At 34.6% G+C, this 27,903-nt stretch overlaps 2 protein-coding genes across 2 annotated transcripts in view; both read left to right on the top strand.

Moving 5' to 3' along the window:
* The first annotated feature begins 14,626 nt into the window (after positions 1 to 14,626).
* On the top strand, positions 14,627 to 21,289 carry LOC143912175 (uncharacterized). The gene is made up of 2 exons (XM_077431411.1): positions 14,627 to 16,295; positions 18,348 to 21,289. Exons 1-2 carry the CDS (start codon positions 14,760 to 14,762, stop codon positions 18,351 to 18,353), a joined length of 1,542 nt encoding a protein of 513 aa, XP_077287537.1. The 5' UTR covers positions 14,627 to 14,759; the 3' UTR covers positions 18,354 to 21,289.
* A 260-nt stretch (positions 21,290 to 21,549) lies between these two features.
* LOC143912229 (uncharacterized) overlaps positions 21,550 to 27,903 on the top strand; it is a 318,393-nt gene continuing 312,039 nt past the window's right edge. Inside the window, exon 1 of the mRNA XM_077431500.1 lies at positions 21,550 to 22,887. The gene's annotated coding sequence lies outside the window, so the exon portion shown is untranslated. The remainder of the gene's footprint in view (positions 22,888 to 27,903) is intronic.

Raw genomic sequence — 27,903 nt, forward strand, 5'->3', positions numbered from 1 at the left:
ATTTTACCTGATTTTCGAACTTTTAAATTATAATAACTTTAAAATACGACTAAGAACTAATTTTACCAGTGCTGGTTTTTTGGGAATAAGAGCATTCAAGAAAATTAATTCATTTTTTCATAAATGTGCCTCCACAAATTTAAATATTCACTTTTAACGATTGAAGTTTTTAGAAATACATTTTTAAAAAAAATTTCTGGTCTTGAATTAAAAAAAATGGTCAGATTAAAAATGGCTAACAATAGCATAGGTGGATTCAAGATCATGTAAAGTTAAATAGATGATGTTGAGAGCCACATGCGGCTCCAGAGCTGCAGTTCTCGACTATTGCTCTAAAGGTCAGACCGCACTATGTGACCGCGACTTGCTATGGCGCGACACGACACGGCAAAATTGACACAAAAGGCAACTCTATTGCATGACGCGTAGTGCGATCTATCTCATAAAATTTCATACGAACAATATTTGGCCGCGAACTTCCCGTGTTGCATCGCGGTCGCATAGCGCAGTCTGGTCTTAATAGCTTAAAATTCAATTATTTATAACAGTATAGTTCAGTGATTAACGTGTGCTTCAAGCAACTGAGAGGTTCCGGTTCGGACCCGATTGGACCTCGATTGAAAATAATCATATTTAATTTTACGGTGCTGGTGGTCATATTTTAATATACATACATATGTACATACATATGTGATGTTTGAGTCGTTCGTTTCTTATTATAGTTTGTCATTTTATCTAATTTACTTGTTGAAGGAACTGTTATTAATAAACTGTCTGCCTATCTTCTATTTGTTACAACTGACTTTCACGAATTGAATTCAACATACACATGTGTACAAGTTTGGTTATAAACTTATAAGTGTCGATTTGGGGCAAACTATTATGGCACTATGGTAAATAATAAAATAATAAAAAGAATTCCGAAGAAATTTTTTTAAGAAATAACAATAACAAATAGAAAAATAAGGAAATCCTTTAAATTTTCCGCTTTTTTTAACGTAAGATTTTTTGGATTTCAAAAACTTGTTGTTTTCGATGGATAAAATATATTGGTACATACAGTAGCGTCGCTAGGGGTGGCTTATATTTGATGCTATATAACTGCACCAGACGGATGTCGCGGTAGCTGTATAAATACAGAAAGCTGTATAATGCAATGAGGCGTGCAGCCGCTCGAGGACCGTCATACAACGAATATGTCGAATTAGCGTTTTTCAATTTGAAATTTGGAGTCACCCAAAAAATGGTGTCGCCCGGTGCAGACCACACTTGCATATCGACGCTATTGGTTACATACATACATATTTAGAGATGTAGAAAACCCTGGAAGTTTTAAGACGATCGAGAAAATTGGAAAAAATGGGGAAAAACTCACATAAAAAGTCTCATTCGTAATAAGAAAAAAATTGTTAAATAAATACACGTGTTACGTATGTAAGATCTTTTATTTGCTAAATACGATTTGTGGCAGCAAAAAGATTTGCATTTTGCAGTAGACATACTATTTTTTTAAATCAATATTAAATGCTATATATTTAAAATAAAATTAGTTGAAAATGATTAATAATTTATTTTCCATCTTAGACTCTTCCTTTAATTTCATAAATTACACAAACACAATAAAACATTTTATAATATTACGCAAAAAAATTACGTAAAGCTCTTTCTTATATGGCATTAGCCTAATTGTGAATTGCCTCATAATATTTCTTCGAATTACAGAATTTTCATGTGGATTAGGTCCTCAATGTTATCTTCATTATCTACACGGTAAAGCTTTTGTTTTTATTCGTTAACTACAATGTTGGGTATTTGAGTAGCACATTCCTATTATACAAATATCAAATTATCAAATTTCATGAAAAGTCATGCAATGTGTTAATTATCCAGTAAAAATATAATTGCAATTTTTTATATGTTTATAGCTATTCACTGTTTCATCTATATTTACATTCAGAATTCAATAAAATTTAATAAAAAATTAAAAAAAGGAGGGAGAAAAGAAAAAAAACATTTTCATGTTTTTAAAAAAATTATAGCCACGTTTTTTATAAGGCGTATAAATCCGCACCTCGCACTTGAGAGCCGTGCACAGTGATTCGGATTTATCCGCACTTCGCATCTAAAGGGTTAAGTGTCTCTGTTTTATAACTTCTAAGATGCTTTTACCAAAAAACCTCGTTGGCCGTGGTGATGCAATGACGTTCAAAATAGTTCGGCGATTATTGCCCACAAAACGCTCGCTCAAAAGTCACTAAAATCTCTATAACGGAACATCTAGCAGCCGAAAAGTCCATCATACTAACGATAAATATCATACTAACGAGAACTCGAGTGCCAAATATTCCATATTTGCGATGGCAAAAATTGTCTTTTGGGCGATCGCAATGTGCGTAATAATCCAATTACGAGTCAAAATTGAGTAGACTTGCGAAAATAGACAAAGAGTCTATGGCTATCGAAAAAATATGAACATATTAAATACGCCATTTTGGCATTCCAAAATACAATACGTAGCTACATATATAGAGTGTGCACGGTATATGCGTGAGGGTGTATGCACGCGGAAAAGGAGTTTCCGCATGGGGTAGTGGAAAGTGGGAACTGGGAAGGCAGAGCACGCTGTGGAAAGCGGAACCCCAAACCCGATTCCCAACTCCCAGCTCCCAACTCCCAACTCCCAGCTCGCACAGGCTCAACTCCTAGCATTCACCACTCTCCACTCAGCAGCCCCCACGCAACGAATCCGCCAGTCTCGCGACACTCGTCGCCGCGGGAGGACGTGTTTTAGTCGTGCGTTTTCTACTGTCAAATCGGGAGCGCATCCCGACGCTTCTTCCCCCGCAACCCACACGCATCCCGTTCTGATCCTTCTTCTCGTGTTTTTGTTATGTTTCGCTACGATCCACGCTCTTGTGTTGGTGTTACGGTATGGGACATTGCCTGCTGAGAGCCGAGTGGTGGAAAACTCCAGGGGCTTTGGAAACCAGGATCTAGCCCTCCCCCTCCACCCACTTTGGTCCTACTCGCGCCACCCTTTCCGGTGAGTACATTTTCATTCAAAACTGATCACAACAACGCTTTGTTATTCTGCTGGTTACAAGTGTTTCTAACGACTATTTTTTGTATGACAACATTAATTGAATCTATGCATAAGTAACGGCGCGACTTTTGTTTCTTTGAACAATAAAATAAATCATATTCTTTTGTTTATCATACTGTTTCCAACTACAAAAAAAAAACACGCAATTCTAATACATTTTGTTTAAGTATTGTAGTTTCGTACTGTATTTATGTAGAAGTTTCATCGAAGCGTAAAAAAAGCTGCTGATATAAATTTACGAAAGGCTTTTATAAATTTGCGCACGCTGCACTGCCGGGAAATTCTCGAGCGGTAAATTCTAGTGATATACGAGCGCAATCTGGGGCTTTCGAAAAGAGGTGAGTTTTCCCGGAAAACGGACGATTTAATTGGGGTCTAATCTTCGGATACACCTGACCTGGTATTGGCCTGTTTTAACTTTCAAGAAAGAATTTAATTAGCCACAATTTAAATTTGTAATTGCTTTTAAGGTAAATATAGGAAGCCCTAATCTAATATATAATTTCGTAAGAGACTTTGTATGTAAGTTTGTTTGTTTGGTAGACTTAGTATGTAATTTTGGTTCGTACAATCCGTGACGTTCAATTTAATAAAAAAACAAATGAATATTCAAATAAATTTAAATAAAATAAAAGTATTCAAATAAATTTAATAAAATGTTTACTATTAGATTGGCCATGTTTAAGTGGTTTATATTACAAATACCGAGCGAAGCTGGGTAAAACCACTAGTAATTCATATAAAAGAGACGTAAAAGTTGTCAGTTTTATCAACATTACATATTGAGGAGATTACTTTGAGGAGAGCAATATTAAACATTTTCAAACATATAAAAATTCACATATGTAAAAATGCACAACTTTTTATGCCAACAATCAACAACATGTAAATATATATTTAAATAACACCATTCAATGAAAATTTTCCCATAAAATATCTTCAATGATTGTTTTACGACTTTTCGCCTTTTCTATGTGAGATAAGTATTTGATTGATACAATTTATGGAAATACATCAAGTAATTTTATGTTGATGAAAAACGGTCATCAACATGTCATCAAAAATCATTTTGGTGGTTTAAAATCTCAGGATCGTAATATTCAAATCTGATCGCGATACAAGAAGTATACATATCATGATGAATAAAGTAAATACTGTTATTTTTTTATACGTTATATTTTTCATATTTTTTTTGGGAACCGAGCTAAAATATTCTGGGTTTACATTTGAATGTGGGATCCGAGGGATTAAGCCTCGTGTCCATTGTGACCGTTTTCAATGAAATTTTCGTGCGAATATTTACGAGATTAGGTCTTCAGGAAAATATTTAATAATATATTATGAACGGTCGCCGGTCCAGTTTTCCATTGTAGCGCTTTTGGGGTGACCACGCATCGACCTGCCCCCGCAACGGGCCTCTTCGACTTTACGAGGGTCCAACAGCGATTTATTTCCATAAACAAGTGTCGTTTTTTGGTCTGTGAATTTCGTCCTGAGCTTTACTACGCCTCGTTGTTATTTTATGGAGCTTTGGGGAATTCTTAATTTTATCTTGATTCGACACATATGTATGTATTTTGCAAAACAAAATCAAGAAAAGCTTAAATGACGTGGAATTTTATTATGAAATACTAATATTAACATTGCACAACGTTTTCTTAACAAACTTTATAACATAAATGATGATGTACAAAGTATGCGTTATACATACTAAATACATACATACATGTATCCCGGAAGACCGTATACTAGAACAGCGCTGAATTATGATATAACGGCACATATTATATTATGTAAATTCAAAATAATTTTTATTGTTTCATTGAAGATAAGAACATTTTGTTGAATATATTAGCAACCATCAATTGTTGTAACATATATGGTAAACGTAACTCGAGTAGCGACCGGAAATTGTCTTTTGAAAGTCACGTCATCGGCATCGACCGATCTTAAGAGGTTTACGTGAAAGATTAACTGTAATATTGGCAGCTAATTGAAAATAGTTCATATCAATGTCTTTCGTATTTTTGGGCAAATCTAATATATAATTTCGAAAGAGACTTTGTATGTAAATACATATGTATGTATATATGTATGTATATTTGGTTGGTAATTGTAAACAAGTCAAAATTTCTATGACGATTTTTTTTTCGATTCAAATAAATTTAATAAAAAAACAAATGGATATTTACTATTAGATTCACCATGTTTAAGCTGTTTATATTACAAATACTGAGCGAAGCCGGGTAAACAACTAGTATAATATAATATGTAGATACATTTCAATTCAGTTACTCCAGTCCAATCATACATACATAGTTTGATCTTGGAGTTATTGGAGTCTTGGATCTTTTGATCCACTTGCAGTTTGAAATAGTCAACTCACATCAATTCTGTCATTAATAAATGTTAATTTTTTTTATTCGTTATAAAAAGAGTTTTTAACTATCTTAATGCCAAGCGTTTGGCCAAAATTTATATAATCTATATTATACCTAAATTGGAATTTACATATATGTATGTATGTACATACATACTGTTTGTAACCCTTTTTTTTGAGATAGAACAATATACCTATATGTACATATGTGTGTATTGAAATGTCCAAGAAGAATTACAAAAACACCTTCCGTACGTAAATCAGTTTCATACTATAGTATTTTTTTTTTAAATGCTTTTTATTACGAAATTATGTTCACAATACATCTTATATCTATTTTAATAGCTACTGATCTACTGATCATTTTCTATTTTACAATTTAATTTAATTTGGTTATTAATCACAGTATTATATTATTCTAATGTTAATCTAAATCATAATAGGAAAAAGAGCTCAAAAACCTATTTACAAACCTTATAAATGTTCATAATACATCTAATACATAATATTAATTAAAGACTCTCTAAAGTCGATGACCTAAAGCAGATTGTGTTTAGGTAATCTGTGTTTATACCTGAAGGGTATAGACATTTTGTTGTAATCACCGAGACTCTTCACAAGTGTGTTAGTATGGTTATTAGTGATTCTGTCATAGAATCTACTGGTTAGTTTGTTAGTAATGTCTGTAACAAACGGAATATTATATATGGCATGCAGTTTTTTCAAGTTAGTATATATGGGTGTATTATAAATTATTTTTAGGGATTTATTTTGTATTACTTGGAGCTTGGAAAGGTTAGTATTCGAGGCGTTATTCCATACAGGTGAAGCATAGGTTGAAACAGATCAGTTTCATACTATAGACACTGAAAATAATGAATCTCTCCACATTGGAGACGAGAAGGATGAGAGACGATCTATGTGATCGATGTTTACAAAATTACAAGTAAAGTAATTTAAAATCCGAGTGCAAAGTGAACAAACTTGTATGTATCTGCGATGAAGTTTTGTTGCATCAAATGTGCAAGGTGCGGTGCGGTGCAGTCAGCATGTGTCCATAGCGCAGACGGCGCCACCTGCATTCGCAGACCAGTTCTTCGCGCTGCACCTGATCGTATGTTAACCCTTTGATTGCCGTCTAGCAACACATGCTTGCCATAAATTTGTCCGTTTGCACTCTCGATAAGACTTAAAACATTGTCGAGCGCGATTTTCGCAGCGTGGGCCAATACTTTCAATCGAGCTTTTGTTCGGTGTTCGAACTGTGAATTATGAAGTTTGACGATGCTCGTAATTGTTACTTTTCACGGTTGCACAATTCTTGCATAAGATTTCAGACGCAGTTTGTTTATGTCGGTTGCAATTTTGCGGTTGAAATGTTGTCTAGGCGACACGATTGTTAATCAAATCTCAATTAATCACTTGCGTTATGGTTAAATATAATGAAATGGTATGTAAAATTTTTCGTCAATATGTTAAGTTAATTCAATTGACTAGGCTTATATTCCAGGTTGAAATATTTTGACCTTAGTCTGTTCATATACATACATATGTAAAATAGGTATTTTTAATGATTTATGGTTGATAAGCTATGTAATTGATAAGTTTTGGTTGTTATTAGTAGTCACCGGACCCAGAAGGTGCCGCGTATTGTTCAAAGGTTGTAAATGCATTGTTAAAGGTTTGCCGAACCTTTTTTACAAAGGATTTACAACAATGGAACAATGGATAGCACTGTGACTATCCTACCTCTAGTTATTAGTTATTATACCGATACATCAAAGATTATCGAATAGCCAGGATTTTCTTATACATATTATGTTAGAATACAATCATTATTTTAAAATGATATTTAATTTTTTGCTCATCATTCTCATCTTGAGTCGAGGAGGCATATATGTAGATTGTTTTTAAGAATTCCTTCAATATATGTATGTATGTATGTATATACATACATACTCATCTTATGGATATTATTGGGCTTAATACATATTGTATGTACATATGTATGTTTATTTTTATGTTTTTATATTCAATTATATCCCCAACCGAACTCAAAGAATCATACTGAAATATTTTTACTTGTAATAGAAATTATAAATTGTATACACTAATATTTAAAAAATATTTTTACCTTAGCCAGAAGTAGTACTTTTATCCTAGAGAATTGAGGTTTTTATGTTTTTCTCAGAAACCTTTCAACGTACTAAATTTGAACTAAAATTCCATATCTAGAAGTTTAAGCTTAATACCAAATTATATATAAAATTTGGTGAACACCCGTCAACCGGAAATGGCAGTTTACTCTTATTTTTTGATCCTTTTAGTATGTATGCTCTTCACGAGAAAATTCATGTATAACTTGTATCAATGTAATGAAAATAAAAAAAAAAATCATCAAATTTAACCAAACGGAAGTGGTATTTTTTTCACCAAAAATTTTGTGATCACACGATTTTTTTTACACCACTGAACGTATTTAACGGAAACGTTTTGGTTAGAATTCATAAATCGGAAGTAGTAATATTTTTTAAAACAATATTTCATTTGTGATTTTGACCTTTTAAATTGTTTTTATCTTCTCCAAATTTTATTTATTTATAATACTAATAGTGATGTTAAGTATTTAAAATAAATTTGAACAAAATCCGACGACCGGAAGTAGAACTTTTGTCTTGTGTAAGTTTCTCTATATTTGCGCTCAATTTGTATCAAAAATGCTCTCATAGGGCGTATGTGTGAAAGTGTCTATACGTATGATTCATTATTGAATTTCGTTTTTTATGTTCCTTATATTTCTCAAATACATATACAAAGTCATGGGTTGGTCACATCACATTTTATAGTGTATTATGTATGTATTAACAGGATGTATGTATGTATGTACATATGTAGTCGTCTTATTGCTAGCCCTTATTCTCACAAAGCAATAAGAATGTAAGTGAGGTGGGTATTTCGAAATAGAAGTTTCAATTCTTTTTAATATGCCTTCTTTGTCCGCTGCTGTGGACTTTTGTTTCGAGAAATATCCTCAAGACCGTGGAAAAGGATTGGCAAGAAGTTTCCAGTCAATCCGACTTTCTGAAAAGGCTTAAAATCGATTTAGCGCACCCAGCTTTTATATAATATGTCATTTCTACTATAAATCTTCAATTTTAATTAAATTTTCTTCTGTAGCGCATTTTGAACTATAATATAATACCTTTTACGGTTGTGGATTAACACTTTACATGTACATATGTATGTACATACATATTATACATATACATATTTCCATGGACACAAGTAAGTGCAATTCGTATTCAGATTATCAAACTCTCAAGTTTTCGAACGGAATATGTTTAAATATCGATCAGATCTGCTGCAAGTCATTAATTATCCGCGCTAGTAGCACGTGTTGCCCCGTCGGCAAAGGTCCTGCTGCAGGTCGAAAATGGTCCACAGGACTGGCAAAGAGGGATGGATAACGAGGGATCGTTGAATGAAACCACAAGTCATTATCCTTCACGCCTATTATAACATCATTTCCGAACGTAATAATTTATCACAGCCGTAACAACAGTCAGTGTGCGACGACGCATTCGCCAGGTACCCACTCGCCGTGTTCATTTTGGATAATGGTATTCTACAAGGGTGGATTTTATATCTCCTCAAAATATTATGCTTCTTTAGGATCTTAAGATTTATATTTTATTGTGTCTCTCATTTCTGCTTGTGTTCAGTCATTGTTGTAAGCAATGCTGTATGTTACGTCCTTATTGGTTTTTAACGATGAAACTCAAAAATACAATCGCCAAACTTTTTTGTAGACACCCCAACCCCTATCGAAAATATTCAAAAAGTCATGAAAAATATTGATTTTTTTCTACTTAATTAGTTTTAAAAACTATTCATAGATGTCCTTGTAAAGAAACTGAAATAAATTTAGCTTCATTTAAGGTGTAGAAATTACCTATATATACCCAAGGGTGGGCGCGAGGCGAATTCAAACCTAACTTAAGTGCCCACCGGTGGGCGCACGGCAACGAACTGGTTAGCTTAAAGTTGCCAGATATTGATAAAATTTCAACTAAATAATAATTTTGGGCATGAAACATGTATAATTTTGGATTTTCATCGATTTTAAACAATGTCCTGTGTCTCCAAACAATCGATTTATCTCGACAAAATTTCTGAAAATGTAGGTTTTGATTTTTTTACTATTAAAAAAATAAACGCTTAATATTCACCTATTAAAGTTTATTTGGGTCGATTATGATAAATTTTGAGTGATAAACGAGAATCGAAAGTCGCCGTTTCTCTGAAAGGTCCCCATATAAAACGCGCCGCGCTCGCAATGGGTGTTTGTATGGGGGTAGCGTTCTTTTCAGAAAATTGTGATTATTTTCATGTTCTCGTGATTATTTTGAAAATAAAAATCGTTGAGAACTCTCTTATCTTTAATTTGAACACAAAATATACCCAAATATAACATATTTTGACGCAAAAATGTCATTGTTTGACGTCAACTTGACCTCCTTACATTTCATAAAATTCATAATTTATTTCGGCATGATATGTGGGAGAAGGATGCGAGAAGTGTGCCTTGTTGGAACTTGTTGCAGTATACAGGATGCAAGCCACGCCCATGTTGATGCAAAAAAGAGGTCACGGTTTTAAAGCTAAAAAATTCGCCCATATAACTTTAGGACAAACAATATGTATGCATGTATGTATGTACATACATTTGTTGCAAATAAATGCAAGTTGCAAATTTAATCATCCTCTTCCTAATCACATTTTCAGGGGGCTAAGCTCGGACTCATTTATTCTGAAACGAATATCCTGTATCTATTAATAAAATAATCCTTCGACAGGGGGTTATATTCCGTTTTGCATTTATGTACATATGACGCGTAGCTTTCGGGAAAGTTTTCGTTTGTTCTCCTCCTTTTCAGAAGAAAGCGAATTCTGAAAGTTTCCTCCCTTCATGGAATTTCTTTTGTTCTTATTATCCCGAGCTAACTTTTCTCAAGTGTCACTGCCTTTAACCCTTCCTCGCCCATTTTAACGTGTATATATTTTCGGGTGACCTCGCTAAGTCTTTACTAATGCGCATCGAGATCGTTAAAGTTTCAATTTATTCGACGGGATACTACGACGCCAGATGTTTCATATTTATTTCGGTACAAAAAACACGTTGAACGTGGAAGCGATTATTTTAAAACGGTCACTCTACATTTGCACAAATTATCGGGAAAATTTCGTTTAGATATGTATGTCAAAAAGTCTGGAAAATTGTATGACTAATTTTCTTTTTTGATCTTTTTTTGTATTATTGAAAGATCATATATGTACATACATACATACATAAATATACATATTTGTATATATATCTTAATTCTAATTTCCACACATCAAGGAGGGGGGGGGGGTGAAGCTCATTTATTATCACAATTTAGTGAAGTATACTCTTCAATTCATCGTTGTACATCGAAGAAAATGATAATTACCCAAATGAACGACTTTTTTGCGCCGTTTGTTAAATTGTTTTTCTTGTAGCGTCGACATTAGCGTCTTAACGAACGAATTAAACGTTATTTATATTTCGGAGCACATCGGAGAGTTATTAACGTTTCTTTCATTTCGGTGCGTTACAAAGACCAAAATTAAGCTAAAGGAGCTTTGGTCGGTTGAGAGAATAGCAAAAAAGAAGATGAAAAAAGGAAAACTGGAAAAGGATGGGGGGGGTCACATTTATAACCGCTCACAAAATAGCACTGCGTCCATTTTACTTCACAAAAGGAAAGTTCCATGCAAATAAACCGATGAATAATGTATTTGGATTTTGGCTAAAGAGCTGCCGATGATTTGGTAATTCAGCACTTCAGACGATTTTGCAACTTTTATTACTTGTTTTTGAAGTGTCATTTTTTACCATGTAGGTACATACATATGTATACATATCTTAAACAACTTTTTCTTATAGAAAACCGTTAATGTTTTTGTTTATGTATAAATTTTTATACGATAAAGTACATATATTATACATAGAGTTTTTATTTTACCCATGTCAAAATGTACGAAAAACTATATTTTTATGTTTGCGTCCAAATTAATAGGTACACAAGGTGCGCACGGATACAAAATACGCACACCGATGAACAGCATCTGTGGAACTTGATAGCATGTCTTGTATCTAGGTGATCATCAGTGCGTACATTGTGTGTACGTGCGCGCCTCGTGTCATAATTTGAATGTTGCTTTATGGGAAAATCCACGTTAAAACTTGTATTTTTTTCAAAGATGGGATGCATGGATCGTTTCATCAGATGATGGGATTTATCAGTGCATCGTGGGCGAGGGTAGCCGATCAATCGTAACGACTACGAAGAATTTAATTAAATTGCAATTATTGTTTAGTTAAATTTAAAACATTTAAAATATTTAATGTATTTAAAAAATTGTCTGAAATTTCCACACCAATATGATATTGTTTTTATTGTCAGCCTCGAGATTTGATTTTGATTTTTAAATGCTTTTTATTTTTACTGAATTATGTTCACAATACATCTTATATCTATTTTAATAGCTGCTGATATACTGATCATGTTCTATTTTACAATTTTAATTTAATTTTGTTAGTAATCATAGTATTACATATATTATTCTAATTTTAATGTACCGCATAATAGAAAAAAGAGCTCAGAAACCTATTTACAATTCTTATAAATGCTCACAATACATCTAATACATAATATTAATTATAGATTCCCTAAAGTTGACGATCTAAAGCAGATTGTGCTTAGATAATCTGTGTAAACTTCGAGATTGAATCTTTTATATTACGTACATACATACATATTGTTCCGACTTTTGTAATGACGTGTGGCAAACAGTCTTATTAACTGATTGTCGATTGGCATTATTGACGAGTTGGCATTAGTGTCGGCCCAAGCGGAAATACGCGACGGTCGACAGAGTTCGAGCAGACGGCGTACGGACAACTTGTGTTCCGTACGCTCCGCTGAACCACCACGTGCAAATTTTACATTTCAATAAACTACATCAAACCATTATCGAAGTCTTTTCCATGATGGTCACTTCGAACCGGACACCAGTAACCTAGGCCACAACACCAAACGGACAAACCAATAGGAAAAAACGTGGTCGAGAAAAAATGGATGTCAATTAAGAAATCGGTATCGTTCCTTTGTTACTATCCATACCTTTCCAATACTAATAACATGTTTGCTTCTATTTCAGCAATATATTGATTGATGTACAGAGGTACATGACCGCGTGATTGACGCAGAAAATATATAAATAAAAACATAACCTACAAAGACGCATGGGACACAGAGGTAATCCAAAATTATCGGAACGATCACATAAACATCGTAAAGGATATTCAAGTAAGTGAATGTATTCAATCTCAGGCAATCTGTTCAAAAGGCAATCATGTGGGTAGGTCAGTTTTTAAAATATGTTTTAAAGTATAACAATTAATTAACGCGATTGTATAAAATAATATCGCGCTACGAAGGAAGGTTTCATCGGTCGCATCGAATTTCGTATTAAAAGTGTAAAATCAGATGTAGTGTAAAATTAGCAAAGCACGTGGAGAATTATACTTGTAGCCCCAAAGTGGCTTAAACCAAGTACATACCGGTATATTCATATCGGTAGATCTTTGTTTCTTAATGTGTGTAGAAACACCCTCCCCCCCCCCCCCCTTCCACGATAAATGTGGAATTATACTTGTAGCCCCAAAGTGGCTTAAACCAAGTACATACCGGTATATTCATATCGGTAGATCTTTGTTTCTTAATGTGTGTAGAAACACCCTCCTCCCCCCCCCCCCTTCCACGATAAATGTGGAATTATACTTGTAGCCCCAAAGTGGCTTAAACCAAGTACATACCGGTATATGCATATCGGTAGATCTTTGTTTCTTAATGTGTGTAGAAACACCCTCCCCCCCCCCCCTTCCACGATAAATGTGGAATTACACTTGTAGCCCCAAAGTGGATTAAATCAAGTACATACCGGCATATTCATACATCGGTAGATCTCTTTGTTTCATAATGTGTGATGAAACAGTGGTGATTTAAAATAAATCACAAGACTTGTAGCCCCAAAGTGGTTTAAATCAAGCACCCACCAATTTAGGGTTGTAATTTCTTCCAAAATATGTTGGATAGATTCTGGTGATAATAGTTAAAGTAGAATATTAAGATTCACGGTTAATCATTGAATATTATTACCTTATCTCTACGAATAGTTCAATTGACAGCTATAGTAGAGAACAACTGTATTTATGAGACGAAATAGTGCAACTTTCTGAAACAAATGTCAAGTGCTGAAAACGAGGAAATAGAAGCTTCGACTTCCAAGTCGCATAAAGGTCGAAATCCAACTAGGGACGTAGAACCTATTAGAGACAGGTCAAGCTCTAGAATACATCAGACTCGAAGTCAGACTCAATCGATAGAAATATTAGCGAAGGAAAATAAAGTAGAAGTTATAATGACGTCAATAGAATTAAGGTATTCAGGCGCGGTACAAAGACTAAAAGGAAAAATAGATAAATCCTCCGAATTAGATGAAGGACAGTATCAAACCATTAAAGAAGCATACGATTATGTCCGAAAACTCCATTACGAGTATTTAGATAACCTTACAGACATATCGAAAGCGGCCAAAATAGACGAAGAGTACGATGCAATTACAATAACAGTTAAAAATCTTAAAGCAGCATTAGATTGCCAATCCTTTCAAGATAGTAAACTAAAGGTAGAGCAAGCAACAATTAAATTTGCTAGAGATAAGTTACCGACGTTAACCATTCCCACATTTCAGGGAGATCCATCTGAATGGCAATCGTTTCAACAAGCTTTTAAGAATATAATAGGAAACAAAACGGAATATTCGAATGTCACGAAATTGCAATATTTGCATCAATCATTACTCGGTCCCGCTTTAGCAGCTGTATCAGGGTTAGATATTAGCTCAGACAATTATGAAATAACGTGGAGTATTTTAGACAAGCAATACAATTTACCAAGACTTAATCTTAAAACTAGGATCAACTCACTTTGTGACTTAAAATTAATCACAAAGGAATCACATATCGAATTGAGAGATCTATTAAATAAGGTAACAGTGTGTATTAAAAACATTGAATCGTTGGGTTACGCGAGAGAAATTTTAGATCCATGGGTAACATGTTTAGTTCTAAGGAAATTACCTTTTAATATAGTAAGAGACTGGGAAATATCGCTGGTTAGCAGAGAAATGCCACCATATGAAAGTTTAGAGACATTCTTGCAGAATAGATGTAATGTATTACAATCTACTGCATCTGTAACTACGGTGAAGGAATTCCCTCATAGTCGTCAAAGAATCATGAGAACTCATGTCGCGAACAAAAACCCATCAAGTAAGGTAAACGCATGCGCATTCTGTCGAAATAATCATTTCATAGGCAAATGTGATAAATTCAAAGCAAAATCCAGTATGGAAAGAAATGAATTCGTTAAATCTAATAACATGTGTTTTAAATGTTTAAATTCATCGCATAAGATAACAAATTGCAAGTCTAACTATAATTGCTTAAGGTGCAAACAAAACCATCACACTTTGTTGCATCAGGACGATACATTTAGTTCCAATAATACGGGAAGGAAGTCAATTAATGCTCATTCTACTCATTTCTCTCAAAGGGAGATAATTTTACCGACGGTACAAGTAGACATTATAACGTCCAATGGAACGGTCGTTAAGGGTCGCACATTATTAGATTCCGGCTCACAAGTCAACTATGTTACCACATCTTTCGCTAAGAAGAATAACTTCAAATTAGAGAAAATCTCTCAAAAAATTGTAGGTATCGCTAATCAAGAAAGTAGCATTCGTCACATCACCAAGGTGACCATAAGGTCTTCAACCACTAATTACTCAACCAAAGTGTTGTGTTTGGTATTACCAGAAATTACTGGCGAAATTCCAACTGTGAAACTGGATCAACAGTTAATTTCAATACCAGCGGGAATCAAGTTATCAGATCCCCTTTGGAATAAACCGACGCCAATCGATTTCTTGCTCGGCGCCGAGATTTGCGTTCATGCTATGAAAGCAGGAACCATCCAGTTAGGAAAAGGTATGCCTATCTTAAAGGATACCGAATTCGGATGGACAATAGTTGGTCCATATCCCGAAGTAAATAATGCTCCAGGGAAGAGCCACATAGGCTTAAGTCAATTAGACAGTCACATTCAAAACTTTTGGATGATCGACCAGGTTCCTATGGTAAAACATCAATCTCTTGAGGAGAAAAGATGTGAGGAACATTTCCAAGCACACACATCACGAGATAAAAACGGTAGATTTTGTGTAGCTTTACCATATAAAAATTCCCCGGTAGTATTAGGAAGTTCATTGCACATTGCGGAGAAAAGACACAAAACTTTGGAAAGACGTTTTTTAGCCAATAATAATTTAAAAATGGAATACAATAAAGTTTTAGAAGAGTACATAAATTTAGGACATATGTCAGAGTGTGAACCTCCGGAGGCACATGAGGTTCATTGTTATTTACCTCATCACGTCGTGGTTAAGGAGTCTAGCCTTACCACTAAATATCGTGTAGTTTTTGATGCGTCCGCAAAGACAACGTCTAATATCTCACTAAATAATATTTTGATGGTGGGACCTAGTGTCCAATCAGATTTGTTAAGTTTACTACTCAACTTTCGACTCCATAAATACGTGATTACTGCGGATATTAAGCAGATGTACCGACAGATTCAAATAGCAGAGAAAAATAAAAATGTACAACGAATCATTTGGCGAACAGATCCCCAGAGTAAATTCAAGCATTACAAGCTTAATACAGTAACATTCGGAACTGCTTCAGCCCCATTTTTAGCTACTAGATGTCTAAATCAGTTAGCAGAGGAGAATAGAAACAAATATCCCATCGCTAGTAAAGTGATCGAACGTGATTTTTATGTTGATGATTTGCTCACGGGAACTAATACTATTGAAGCTGGTAAATTATTAAAGGTTCAACTGGAAACCATATTATTATCAGCCGGTATGCCCTTAACCCTTTGGCTGCTACGAGGTTTTTCAATGTCCAAGCGAAAAATGCTAACATTTGTAATTATTTTGAAAAAAATTAATATAATATTTTTTTTTACATACTTACTTCGCCGAACACTCGTAATTTTTATAATACTTTATATACATCTTTAAGAAGCAGTCGTGGACTCGTGCTCTCTCTTTCTGTCTTGCTTTTACATGCGTGCGTGCGAAAGAGATACCTACATATATACACTAAATAAGTTTTGACGATTGTTTTCCGAGGCTTTATTCTTTTCAATAATCTATTTTTAGATATCGATGTATCCTTACAACACGCGATATATTCGAAACAGTTAGCGGTCTCTCTCTCTTTCTTTCTTGGTTTTAATTGTGTACGTATGAGCGAGACACACAAGGATGCGAAGTTTCTAATAATCAAATAATTTTTCAACATGTATCATAAACATTTTGTATGCATTTCAGTTGCATTTGATTGATTGCATGAATTCGTGACGTCTCGTGACCTATATAATTGAAAGCGGATTTCTATTGTTTTTTGCCATTTATTTTAACTCTGCAAAATGATATCGGACAGTGAAAGTGATGAAAGCGAAATAATAGCTCCTCGCCGAGGAACTCGACAAATCAGCAGCTCTACTGATTCTGAAAATGAATTTATCGATAATAATCAATTCCCAAGTAATAACTCCTTATATGACATTGACAACGAACCCGAAATTTACTTTGATGATGAACCCGAAATTGAAGAGCTTTTATTTAAAAAATTGATAAATATTTATAAAGCTTGATTGAAAAATAAATATAAATACGTATATAAAAAAAATGTTTCGTGCCACTGATGCGCTGGTGGCTCAAAGAAAGTATCGAAATACGACAATTAATGACGTCAACAACGATCGTCGTAGCAATCTTCGCCGATTTCAAAACAACGATTTATCGTTGTTGTAGCAGTCAAAGGGTTAAGCAAATGGACATCGAACAACTCCGATATAATCACGGATGTTAAAGCTGACGATTGTTCAGATTTTAACTTCTCTAACGAATCACACAAAACTTTAGGTTTATTTTGGAAACCGCGGGAAGACGTTTTTGTATTTAAGGTTCAAACCGAAGTCGAGACTGAAAATATAACAAAAAGAAACTTTTTATCAGTAATTAGTCAGATCTTCGACCCATTAGGACTATTATCTCCATTGTTAATTAATTATAAGATATTAATGCAATCTGTCTGGCAACAAACCATTGGTTGGGATGAATTCATTCCTCAGACAATCTTCAAAAAATGGAAAGATTGTCAATTATCCAATACAGTCATGAAACTTTATAAAATTCCTAGATTGATAATACTAAATAATGTCATTAATATACAGGCACACGGATTTTGTGACGCATCCGAGAAAGCTTATGGTGCTTGTATTTATGTAAAATGTACTGATCAATTGGGAAATTCCAAATGTCATCTTGTGTGTTCTCGTTCGAGAGTCGCTCCGCTCAGTTTTGTAACTATTCCGCGTTTAGAGCTGTGCTCCGCTATGTTATTATCAAAGTTAATGAAGTCAACAATAGACCAATTAACAATTCATATTAATGAAAAATATTATTGGACGGATTCAACCGTCGCATTGCATTGGATTAGAGGAGAGTCATGTAAATGGACCACCTTCGTTGCCAATCGAGTGGCCGAAATCCAATCAATATCTCAACCCATTGAGTGGTACCATGTCTCCTCTACAGACAATCCAGCAGATTTAATTTCTCGAGGGACTCAACCATCAGAATTAAATCATAATTCGTTATGGTGGGACGGCCCTAGTTGGTTGAAATTAGATGAATCACGATGGCCTCGAAGACCTCCTGAGATCACAATAGATCTTCCAGAGAGAAGGGTAGTCACTAACGCTACCCTTGTGAGGGAAAATAATTAGATAGATAAATATTCTCATCTTCCAAGACTCCTTCGAGTTTTATCATATGTTCGTCGGCCACTAAGGAATAAACAATTAAACGTTAAAGAAAATAACGAACCGTCCGCTTTCGAATTAAAAGATGCTTTAAATAATTTGATAAGGTTATCGCAAATGGAATCATTTCCATTGGAATATCGTTTGCTGAGCAAGGGACATCCAATTCCCAGTAGCAGTAAATTAGCTAAATTGTCCCCTCTATTCCATGAGAATTTAATTTGTGTTGGAAGTAGACTTCCTCTGGGAACAACTCTATCAACGTCACCCATTATCTTGTCAAATAAGCATAAACTTACACACATGATTGTCCGAGATGCGCACTTGAAATATATTCACTTGGGTACTCAAGCCTTACTGTCGTTATTGCGGCAGACCTATTGGCCATTGGCCGGACATAATACTGTCAAAGGAGTGGTGCGTTCATGTGTCATTTGTTTCAGAAATAAACCACTGTCACACAATAGATTAATGGGATTGCTCCCGCTTGAACGTACCACTGCGAATTTTCCTTTCAGTCATGTGGGGATAGATTTCGCAGGACCTTTTCCTGTGAAGAGTGGTTGCAATAAGAATTCTAAGATAATTAAGGGTTACGTTTGTGTCTTTGTGTGTTTTTCCAGTAAGGCAGTTCACTTGGAACTTGTCGGAGACTTAACGAGTTCAAATTTCTTAAATTGTTTAAGAAGATTCGTAGCCAGACGTGGCAGGCCCAATACGATATATTCCGACAATGCTACTAATTTTGTCGGTGCAAGTCGTGAACTCGTTAATTTAGTAAAATTAATTTACGAACGTCCTCATGAGGAGAAGCTACTACGGTATGTAGCCTCCGAAGGGATTCGTTGGAAGTTTAACCCGCCAAGGGCGCCTCACATGGGAGGGCTGTGGGAAGCAGCGGTTAAATCCATGAAGATTCATTTAAACAAGGTGTTAAAGGCCACCACCTTAAATTTCGAATCATTTTGTACGGTATTGACTCAAATAGAAGCTTGCATGAATTCCCGTCCTCTTAGTCCCTTGTCTTCGGATCCACTAGACCTTTTACCCCTCACACCTGGACATTTCTTAATTGGCAGATCCTTACTCGCTCTTCCAATGGAGGTTAAATATAACACTAATGTCCATGCCAATCTGCTTCAGATACAATTGACCACAGCAGCATTTTGGAAACGTTGGTCGGCGGAATATTTACATTCTTTGCAGTTACGACACAAATGGAAGAAGGACTCGAGCAACAATCTGAGTGTGGGTCAAATGGTCCTGTTAAAGGAGGAACACATGCTGCCAACCCGATGGGTCTTGGGTCGAGTCACTAAATTGTATCCCGGACCAGATGGCAGAGTTCGAGTCGTCGACGTCTTTACTGCCAGCGGAGAGTTTCGTCGGTCCAGTCATCTAGTGGCGCCATTGCCGATTCTACCACAAGGACCACTTGACAGGAAGGAAGATCAGCAAGAGGGAGGAGAAACAGCAGCTTCAATTCCGTCAACTTCGGTAGCTTAGTTTAACCCGAAGACATTACCCCCAACTCATATTACTTATTAGATGTAATCATGAGTTTAAATCATTCAATGTTAATAGTAGTACTCCGTAATTCACTTTAATTGTGTCGTGTGTATAATTTAAGCTATTTTCATTTTAACATTCGGCAGTATATATCTCCGAATTTAATCTAATCATTTTGTCTTTATAATATAAGACTTGTCTCATGTCATCACTCGGAAGGATTATATCCGAGTTTAAAATAAACTGTTCAAATTTGACAGTTAAAATTAGATTCATGATTTGTTAATGTTAGTCTCCAAGCCACACTTAATGGAGCATCTTAAATTATTTCATGTCTACTTAATTATAACCTGCCGGGAGTCATCCGCAGGTCTTATGTTTCTTGTTATGAAAACATAAGTTAACTCTTACTGTTTATAGTATTTATGTGAATCATAGAATAAGTAAATATTATAATACTGAACATTTCGATGTTTAACGTAGAGACATCTATAATCATAGTTCGCCTTCATTTCCTGCTTGTAGGAATGAATGAATGACTTTCCAATTTACTTTTAATTTAGCAATGTTTATGCTACTTGTTGATGAAATCAAGTTAACTTAGGAGCATTACACTCATTAATCAAGTTTAATTGATCGGTAATAGCTGATCTGTCGTGACAACTGTAACAGTGTCAACATTGTATTGTCTAAGTTAACATCAAGATGAGGAATGCTTAAGTTTTAAACCATATACAGTCCACTCTCTCTTCTTTAAAGTAAACTTATCTTGTAATGCTTATTCACAGCTTCAAAGGAGATTTCAAAAACTTTAATGTAAATAGAAACAACATTCACCAGAGGTATACCTATAAGTTGAAATATTACTGAACCAATAAATTGATTTTATCCTCACACTGGATGAGGCAAAGGTTTCATTATTCACCCTCTATTTAATTATTTTAAGAGCTATGATTTATTGTAAACGACTCGTCAGTAATGCTGTAACTCTGTAGAATAACTGTATTGTTCAACAGTTTTCCTATGTGGGACTATGTTCCGACTTTTGTAATGACGTGTGGCAAACAGTCTTATTAACTGATTGTCGATTGGCATTATTGACGAGTTGGCATTAGTGTCGGCCCAAGCGGAAATACGCGACGGTCGACAGAGTTCGAGCAGACGGCGTACGGACAACTTGTGTTCCGTACGCTCCGCTGAACCACCACGTGCAAATTTTACATTTCAATAAACTACATCAAACCATTATCGAAGTCTTTTCCACATATGTACATATTAATTTGAATTGTCTTGATATGTAATAAAACTAACTGAAATCACCCTAAAAATAAAATAACGGTACAACAATTGAATCAATTTGAAATGTACCACAACACAGTGTGATCAAACAAAGATACATACATATGTATGTATCAGTGGCGTGCGGTGACTTTTCAAACAAGGGATGCTGTCTCTTGTTTGAAAAAAAAAACCGACCAATTTATTTTTTAAAATTTTATTTTATTCTTCGTTCCTTTTTACAAAATTCATCGATAACCGCATCATAGAATTTTTTATTGTTTTTTAAATTTGACATTATTTTCTTTTCGATTGCAATTTTAGTAAGACCAGAGAGTCTTTCTTCACTTTGACTACTTCTGGTGAACGTTTTAATTCTTTTCATAGTCGAAAATGATCGTTCAGCCGATGCGCTCGTGGAAGGTATCGTACAAATTAATTGTATTAAACTAAATACTTGTTCCAAAACTTCTATTAGATCATCTTTCACAATTAATTCCTTTACGTCATTTATAGATTTCAAATGAAAATCTTGCGTTGAGTACATGTAAATTAATTCGCTTTTTAATTTCATCAAATCAAATTATTTTCCATAAGTTAGGTGGAGTGATTTAAATAGGATATCTGGAAAATTATTTTCATATTCTTTAAATTTTTTGACGTTAAAAAAAATTAAAAGAAATTTTAAATTTTCGATATCTCGAAATCGATTGGTTGTATTTACTGAAAGAGTTTCTAAAATTTCAGAATAGTGAAGTTTATACGTTGTTTTCACATCTTCTTCACATTCAGCATATTTTCTTTTTCTATTAAAATTTTTAGTTATTACTTTGTTCCACAATGAATCAAAATCGTCTTTTTTGTTATCTAAATATTTTACAAATTTTTTAATTTCACTTACGCAATACGATATGTCAAAGGTTTTTTTTTGTAAAATTTCAAATAAAAAATCTGCCGAATTAAATATTGCAGAAAATAAATGCAAATTGAAATTGAATTCAAACTCTTTTAAATAACGATGAAGGACTTCAGCATTTATGACAGCATCAGTATCCCATTCGTCTTCATCATTAATTATTTGATTAAATATTTCCATTAATTCTGTTTGATATTCTAATACCATATTTAAAATTTTGCTATTGTAGTTCCATCGTGTAGGGGCAGCAGTGGGAAATCGTTTTTTTATTTGACAATCGAGAAGGGAAATTCTTCTTGAAGACTTACAAAAAAAAGTTGAAAATGACAACATACGGCTGAAAAAACGTTTGCATCCGGATATATGTTTAACAGATTGCGACAAAACTAAATTCAATCTCTGAGCGTAACAATGGACAAATAAAGAATTAGGACAAATATCTCGAATTTTTCGTTGCACTCCATTATGCTCCCCGGACATTACAGCCGCTCCATCATACGTTTGTGCAATTAATTTGTCCAAACAACCAAATTCTTCCAAGGTCTCACGTATGTGCTGAAAAAGAGAATTAGCTGTTCTTTTGGGACTAACATCGACAAATCCAACTAATCTCTCCTGAATTTCATTGTTTTCATCTACATATCTAAAAATAGTAGATAGCTGAGCTTTGCGACTGATATCTGTAGATTCGTCCACAATTATGGAAACAAATTTTGATGCACGTATTTCAGTTTTAATCTCATCTAGCAAGACTTTTGATATTGCGGATACCAAGTCATTTTGTATATGGTTCGATAATCCAGTAAACACCGTAGAGTTATCTAAATGAGTTTTCAATTTTATGTCTGATTCACTCAACAGATACAGCAATTCAATATAATTCCCTCTATTTTACGATTCCTGGTGTTCAAAATGTCCTCGTAAAGGTTGTTCTTGTTTTGCTAAAAAACAGATCGCGCTTATTAATTTCGACAAAATGTATCTATTTGCAGTAACTTCTTTGTTGTGCATTTCAATATTTGCTTTAAATTGAGCACTTAAAAAATTTTCTATACGAGGTCCCTTTCAAAATTTTTTAAATTGAGCAGCAGAACATATGTGAGCTTGAGAACATTCATGTCTCTTGCGCGATTTACTTAAATTGTTTAGGTCAGAAAATCCAAATTTACTCCAGACATTCACTTCTTGAGAAAATAAAATACATGGCCAACAGAATAATTTCGTTAAGTGAGCACATCCACAAATCCATGAAATTTTTTCGTATGTTTCTGTGTTAAAATACCTTTTAAATGTTTTTGTTTTAGACTGAATATTTAATATTGGTGTGGGTTTGGGGCTCTTAGCAATAATCTCCTTTTCATTAAATGGGAGAGAAGCAAATCTTCTTTTCAGCACATTTTCAATTAAACAATTGCAATTATTATTGATCTCGACGACAAGTCCACTCTCATTGTTATTTTCGATATCCATATTAAAGGCAATAATGAAAACTCGTAAGTAGTGGAACAGTAAACTAAAAATAAAGTTAGACGAAACTAATTAAAATGAAAACTTAATTCAAAAGTAAAAAATAACCAACTTACAGTATAAATGATTAACTTCGTCTAAAGAAATGAATCGGCTAGCTTTTTGATAAATAACTTGGGGCGTAGCGTGCGGAAATATCGATCAACAGCGGCTTCCAAGTGAAACTCAATAGATAAGCAAACAGAGAAACCGAATCCACCGTAGAGGTTAAACAAGTGTCAACGCGTCCGCGCGAATAAGACAGCCTCATAGTGCGCATGCGCAAATGGGATCGGTATCGACTCCGAATCCATGACGCGGGCGCACTTCAGTCAGCGTCTACTCGCCAGCGTCACTCGCCTGTGGCCGGCCGGCCGCCCGCCCGCCTATGCGAATCCTTAATAAAAATTATCAAAAGATCCTATATAATGCATCATGTAACAAAAAACACGTGATATGTGAAATATATATATATATATACTCATAAACTACATCATAATCACGTACATCACTAAGAATACATCGAAGCGAAATTCAAATATTTATTAAAAATACTCTTGGCTTTTTAAAGTTATAGGGGATGCGCCGCATCCACCGCATCCATGGACCGCACGCCACTGGTATGTATGTTCATATGTAATACTTTTATTTGATATATTTGGGTGGTTAGTTGTGCGGTATGCTTTCATCCCAATTTACGAGGACGTAAAACTAGCAACACACCTGAGACCTTAACACCTTAAAGAAAAACGTCGCGTTGAGAATTTCGCTTAATGTCCTTTTGGCACGTGTTGGGTACTCAACCGCGATGGTGCTTCAAGCACGTCGTTGCCATATGCCAACAAACGCTCAAGCTTAGGTCTTTGTAATGTACACATTTCCCCGACGTCCTCCACCCGAGTGTTGTATCAACCCTTTGAAGGTCCTAAAAGATGACTTTGGATTTTATCAACGTTTTTCTATGTAAAAAGTGTTCTTAAAATTAACTTACGATTATGAAATTTTATGTAGAACAATAATGTTTAAATTACGTATACATATATGCTCGCATAACGTGCATCGATGACATTAGGGACAATGGACCATTTCCAAGTAGTCAGCGAACTTATCGAGCTCGCCAACGAGTATATAAACGGTCATTATGTCTGGACTTACACAGCTGGACAGGGAAAGTAGGAAAGTAGGATTAAAATTTTACGTAGATAAGACCAATAATTATTGGATGCCTGATAGCATCTCATTAGATGATAAAATATTAGAAGTAGTCAATAATTATTTATATTTAGGACAAATATAATAATAGACATGTCCGGTAATAAAGAAGAATAAATAAAGAGACGTGTGATATTAGGATGGAGTGCATATGGACGAATAAATGTCGTTTTTTTTGAAATCAAAAGTGCAACTTTGCCTGAAGAAAAAGAGCTTCGATCAATGTGTTTTGCTAGTGATGACGTATGGATGTGAAATTTGAACATTGAATGGCAAGATGCTACACAAAGTCCAATGCATTTAAAGAAGTATGGAACGCTGTATGCTTGCCATAACGAGGAAAGCCAGTTAACAGAATACATGAGTGAGAAGTATGATAAGGGTAGTGGAGATAGTGGATAGAGTGAAGATATTGAAATGGCAATGGGCGGGCCACGTGGCTAGAAGAATGAACGAAAGGTAGACAATAGAAGTGCCCGAGTAAATGCAAATGGGTAAAAAGAAGACCGCAGGGAAGATAGGTACTCGAAATTTGGAAAATATGATGGGTGAGAAGTATGAGAATTGCGCAAAACAGAGACGAGTGGAAGCGTGTTGGAGAGGCCTTCATCTAGCAGTGGATGGTGATTGGCTGTAGATGATGATGTTGGTATAATGATCAAATTGATCTATGGGTATGTAAATGCAATAATGAACTCTACTTGTTTTCATATGAAATTGCTATGAAATGATCGTTTTTGCGATTATGTAGATGTTTGTACACATTTACATCTACATACGTATTATATAAAGCGACATCTAACGAATTTAACATAAAGCTGTAAATTTCTAAGGTTCTCCAAATTGCTTCAAATACAATACCGTCTTGTACATATATGTACAATGGGCGAATGGGCGAGTATTCCTTATAAATGTTCTAATTAAATGCGCTCTTTCACTCCGCAATATAAATTTCGTTCGAAAGCAGAACCTGCCCAGGAATGGAAAGGGTGGTGTATTTTCATAATAAATAGATTCTCGCTGATTTATGTGTATTTTCGCTGTTTACTCTCTTGGCTTGGCTTTTCCAGCATTTCTACAAAATTGATTGTGTTAATAAACCGAAATTCGTTTAGTTATGTATATAACGATATATTATATTCAGTGTTGAAACTATACGATCTCGCAATCAAAAGGAGTCGGGTTGAGGAATTTGACGGTTTTACGATTCGCCATTGAAGGGATTCTTCCCGATGGTGAAACTGGATGACAATAGGCGTTTGCGTCGCGGTATCAGAGAAGACTTAGCCCAGACAATGGGGATCCAGCAGAGACGATAAGACTGAACGGCATCAGCAGACGAGCTCAGACTACGAGATGAGTTCCATTCTTCGAGGCATATACTCGTGACATACGTATATACCTTTTGCGCGATACGATTCGATTCGATGGGTGCCATACATGTTATTATTCGACTTTTCGACTCAATATATTCTGCGAAAGCGGTGAGTGAATGTATTATATATTCGCATTCCTCTATTTCCTTTGTTATCCGAAACGAGCTTATTCGTTATGATCTCAAGAATGGTTTGCGTATTTTCATTTCTTCGCCTTTTCTTTTTTTATTTTATTTGTTTCAGTGGAAAAGCTCACAACGCTATCGTCATGGTACTTTTTTTCTCGTTTTATGTTTCCTATGATTTTTCCGCGTTTGCTCTCTCTCGAGTCGGAGAGAGATGCATTTTTTGTTTTTGCGGCTGTCCAACTTCCATATTTAATAAGCGCTGTTGAATTATTAAATTGTTCGCTACGTTTTCGCGACAAAATACGCACATTTACATTTCTCTTTTGCGTATCTTGCGATTCTCCACACAAAGGAATAACTCCCTTCCCAGATATATGTATGAATGTATGTACATATACATAAATATGTACATATGTAACTTGTATACTTGGGACAAAAAGGAAATAATGACTATTTTTTAGTTTGTGCCTTTTTTTTAAGTTATATGTAGGTATTTAAGATGTAAGGTTGATCAAAGCCAATGGATACTGTAGAAAACAGAGGTCTACTATCTACATATATTGGAAAAGTATTGGATTTGGAGCCACAATTTTATTAACAACTCCACAACATCTTTCAGCAAATGATAAGAATGTGGATACAGTATTTTATTGCTTGTTTATAGCAGTATATGATGAATCATATGATTTCAACACATAATATAATCCGCAAATATTGGGTCCTTGGGTGTTATTCTAGAGTACACATTTTCTCGCATATCTATATGCATTTACATACATATATATATATATATATATATATATATATATATATATATATATATATATATATATATATATATATATATATATATATATATATATATATATATATATATATATATATATATGTATATGTATATACATACATATATTTCAGTTCGTTTTCTTCATATATATATTACTATATAAGACAATATTGTACCTTAATACATATGTATAATATGTATGTACATGACGTTTCTAAACGAATATATCACTATATTTAGATAAGTTTTACTCTCGAGAAGTCCTTGTTCTATTTCATAATAACGCTTTTGTCCCCTTTGATCTAAATTCGAGGAAAATCTCGTTGAACTGCGCTCGTAGCCCGTCCTCTTCGTAACATATGTACTGTTCCGACTTTTGTAATGACGTGTGGCAAACAGTCTTATTAACTGATTGTCGATTGGCATTATTGACGAGTTGGCATTAGTGTCGGCCCAAGCGGAAATACGCGACGGTCGACAGAGTTCGAGCAGACGGCGTACGGACAACTTGTGTTCCGTACGCTCCGCTGAACCACCACGTGCAAATTTTACATTTCAATAAACTACATCAAACCATTATCGAAGTCTTTTCCATGATGGTCCTTCGAACCGGATACCAGTAACCTAGGCCACAACACCAAACGGACAAACCAATAGGA

This window comes from Arctopsyche grandis, chromosome 1 (assembly GCF_051622035.1).
Source record: "Arctopsyche grandis isolate Sample6627 chromosome 1, ASM5162203v2, whole genome shotgun sequence".
Classification (NCBI taxonomy): domain Eukaryota; kingdom Metazoa; phylum Arthropoda; class Insecta; order Trichoptera; family Hydropsychidae; genus Arctopsyche; species Arctopsyche grandis.

Excerpts from the sequence above, each read along its gene's own strand:
- LOC143912175 (XM_077431411.1), top strand. The coding sequence starts at position 14,760 with ATGCCACCATATGAAAGTTTAGAGACATTCTTGCAGAATAGATGTAAT.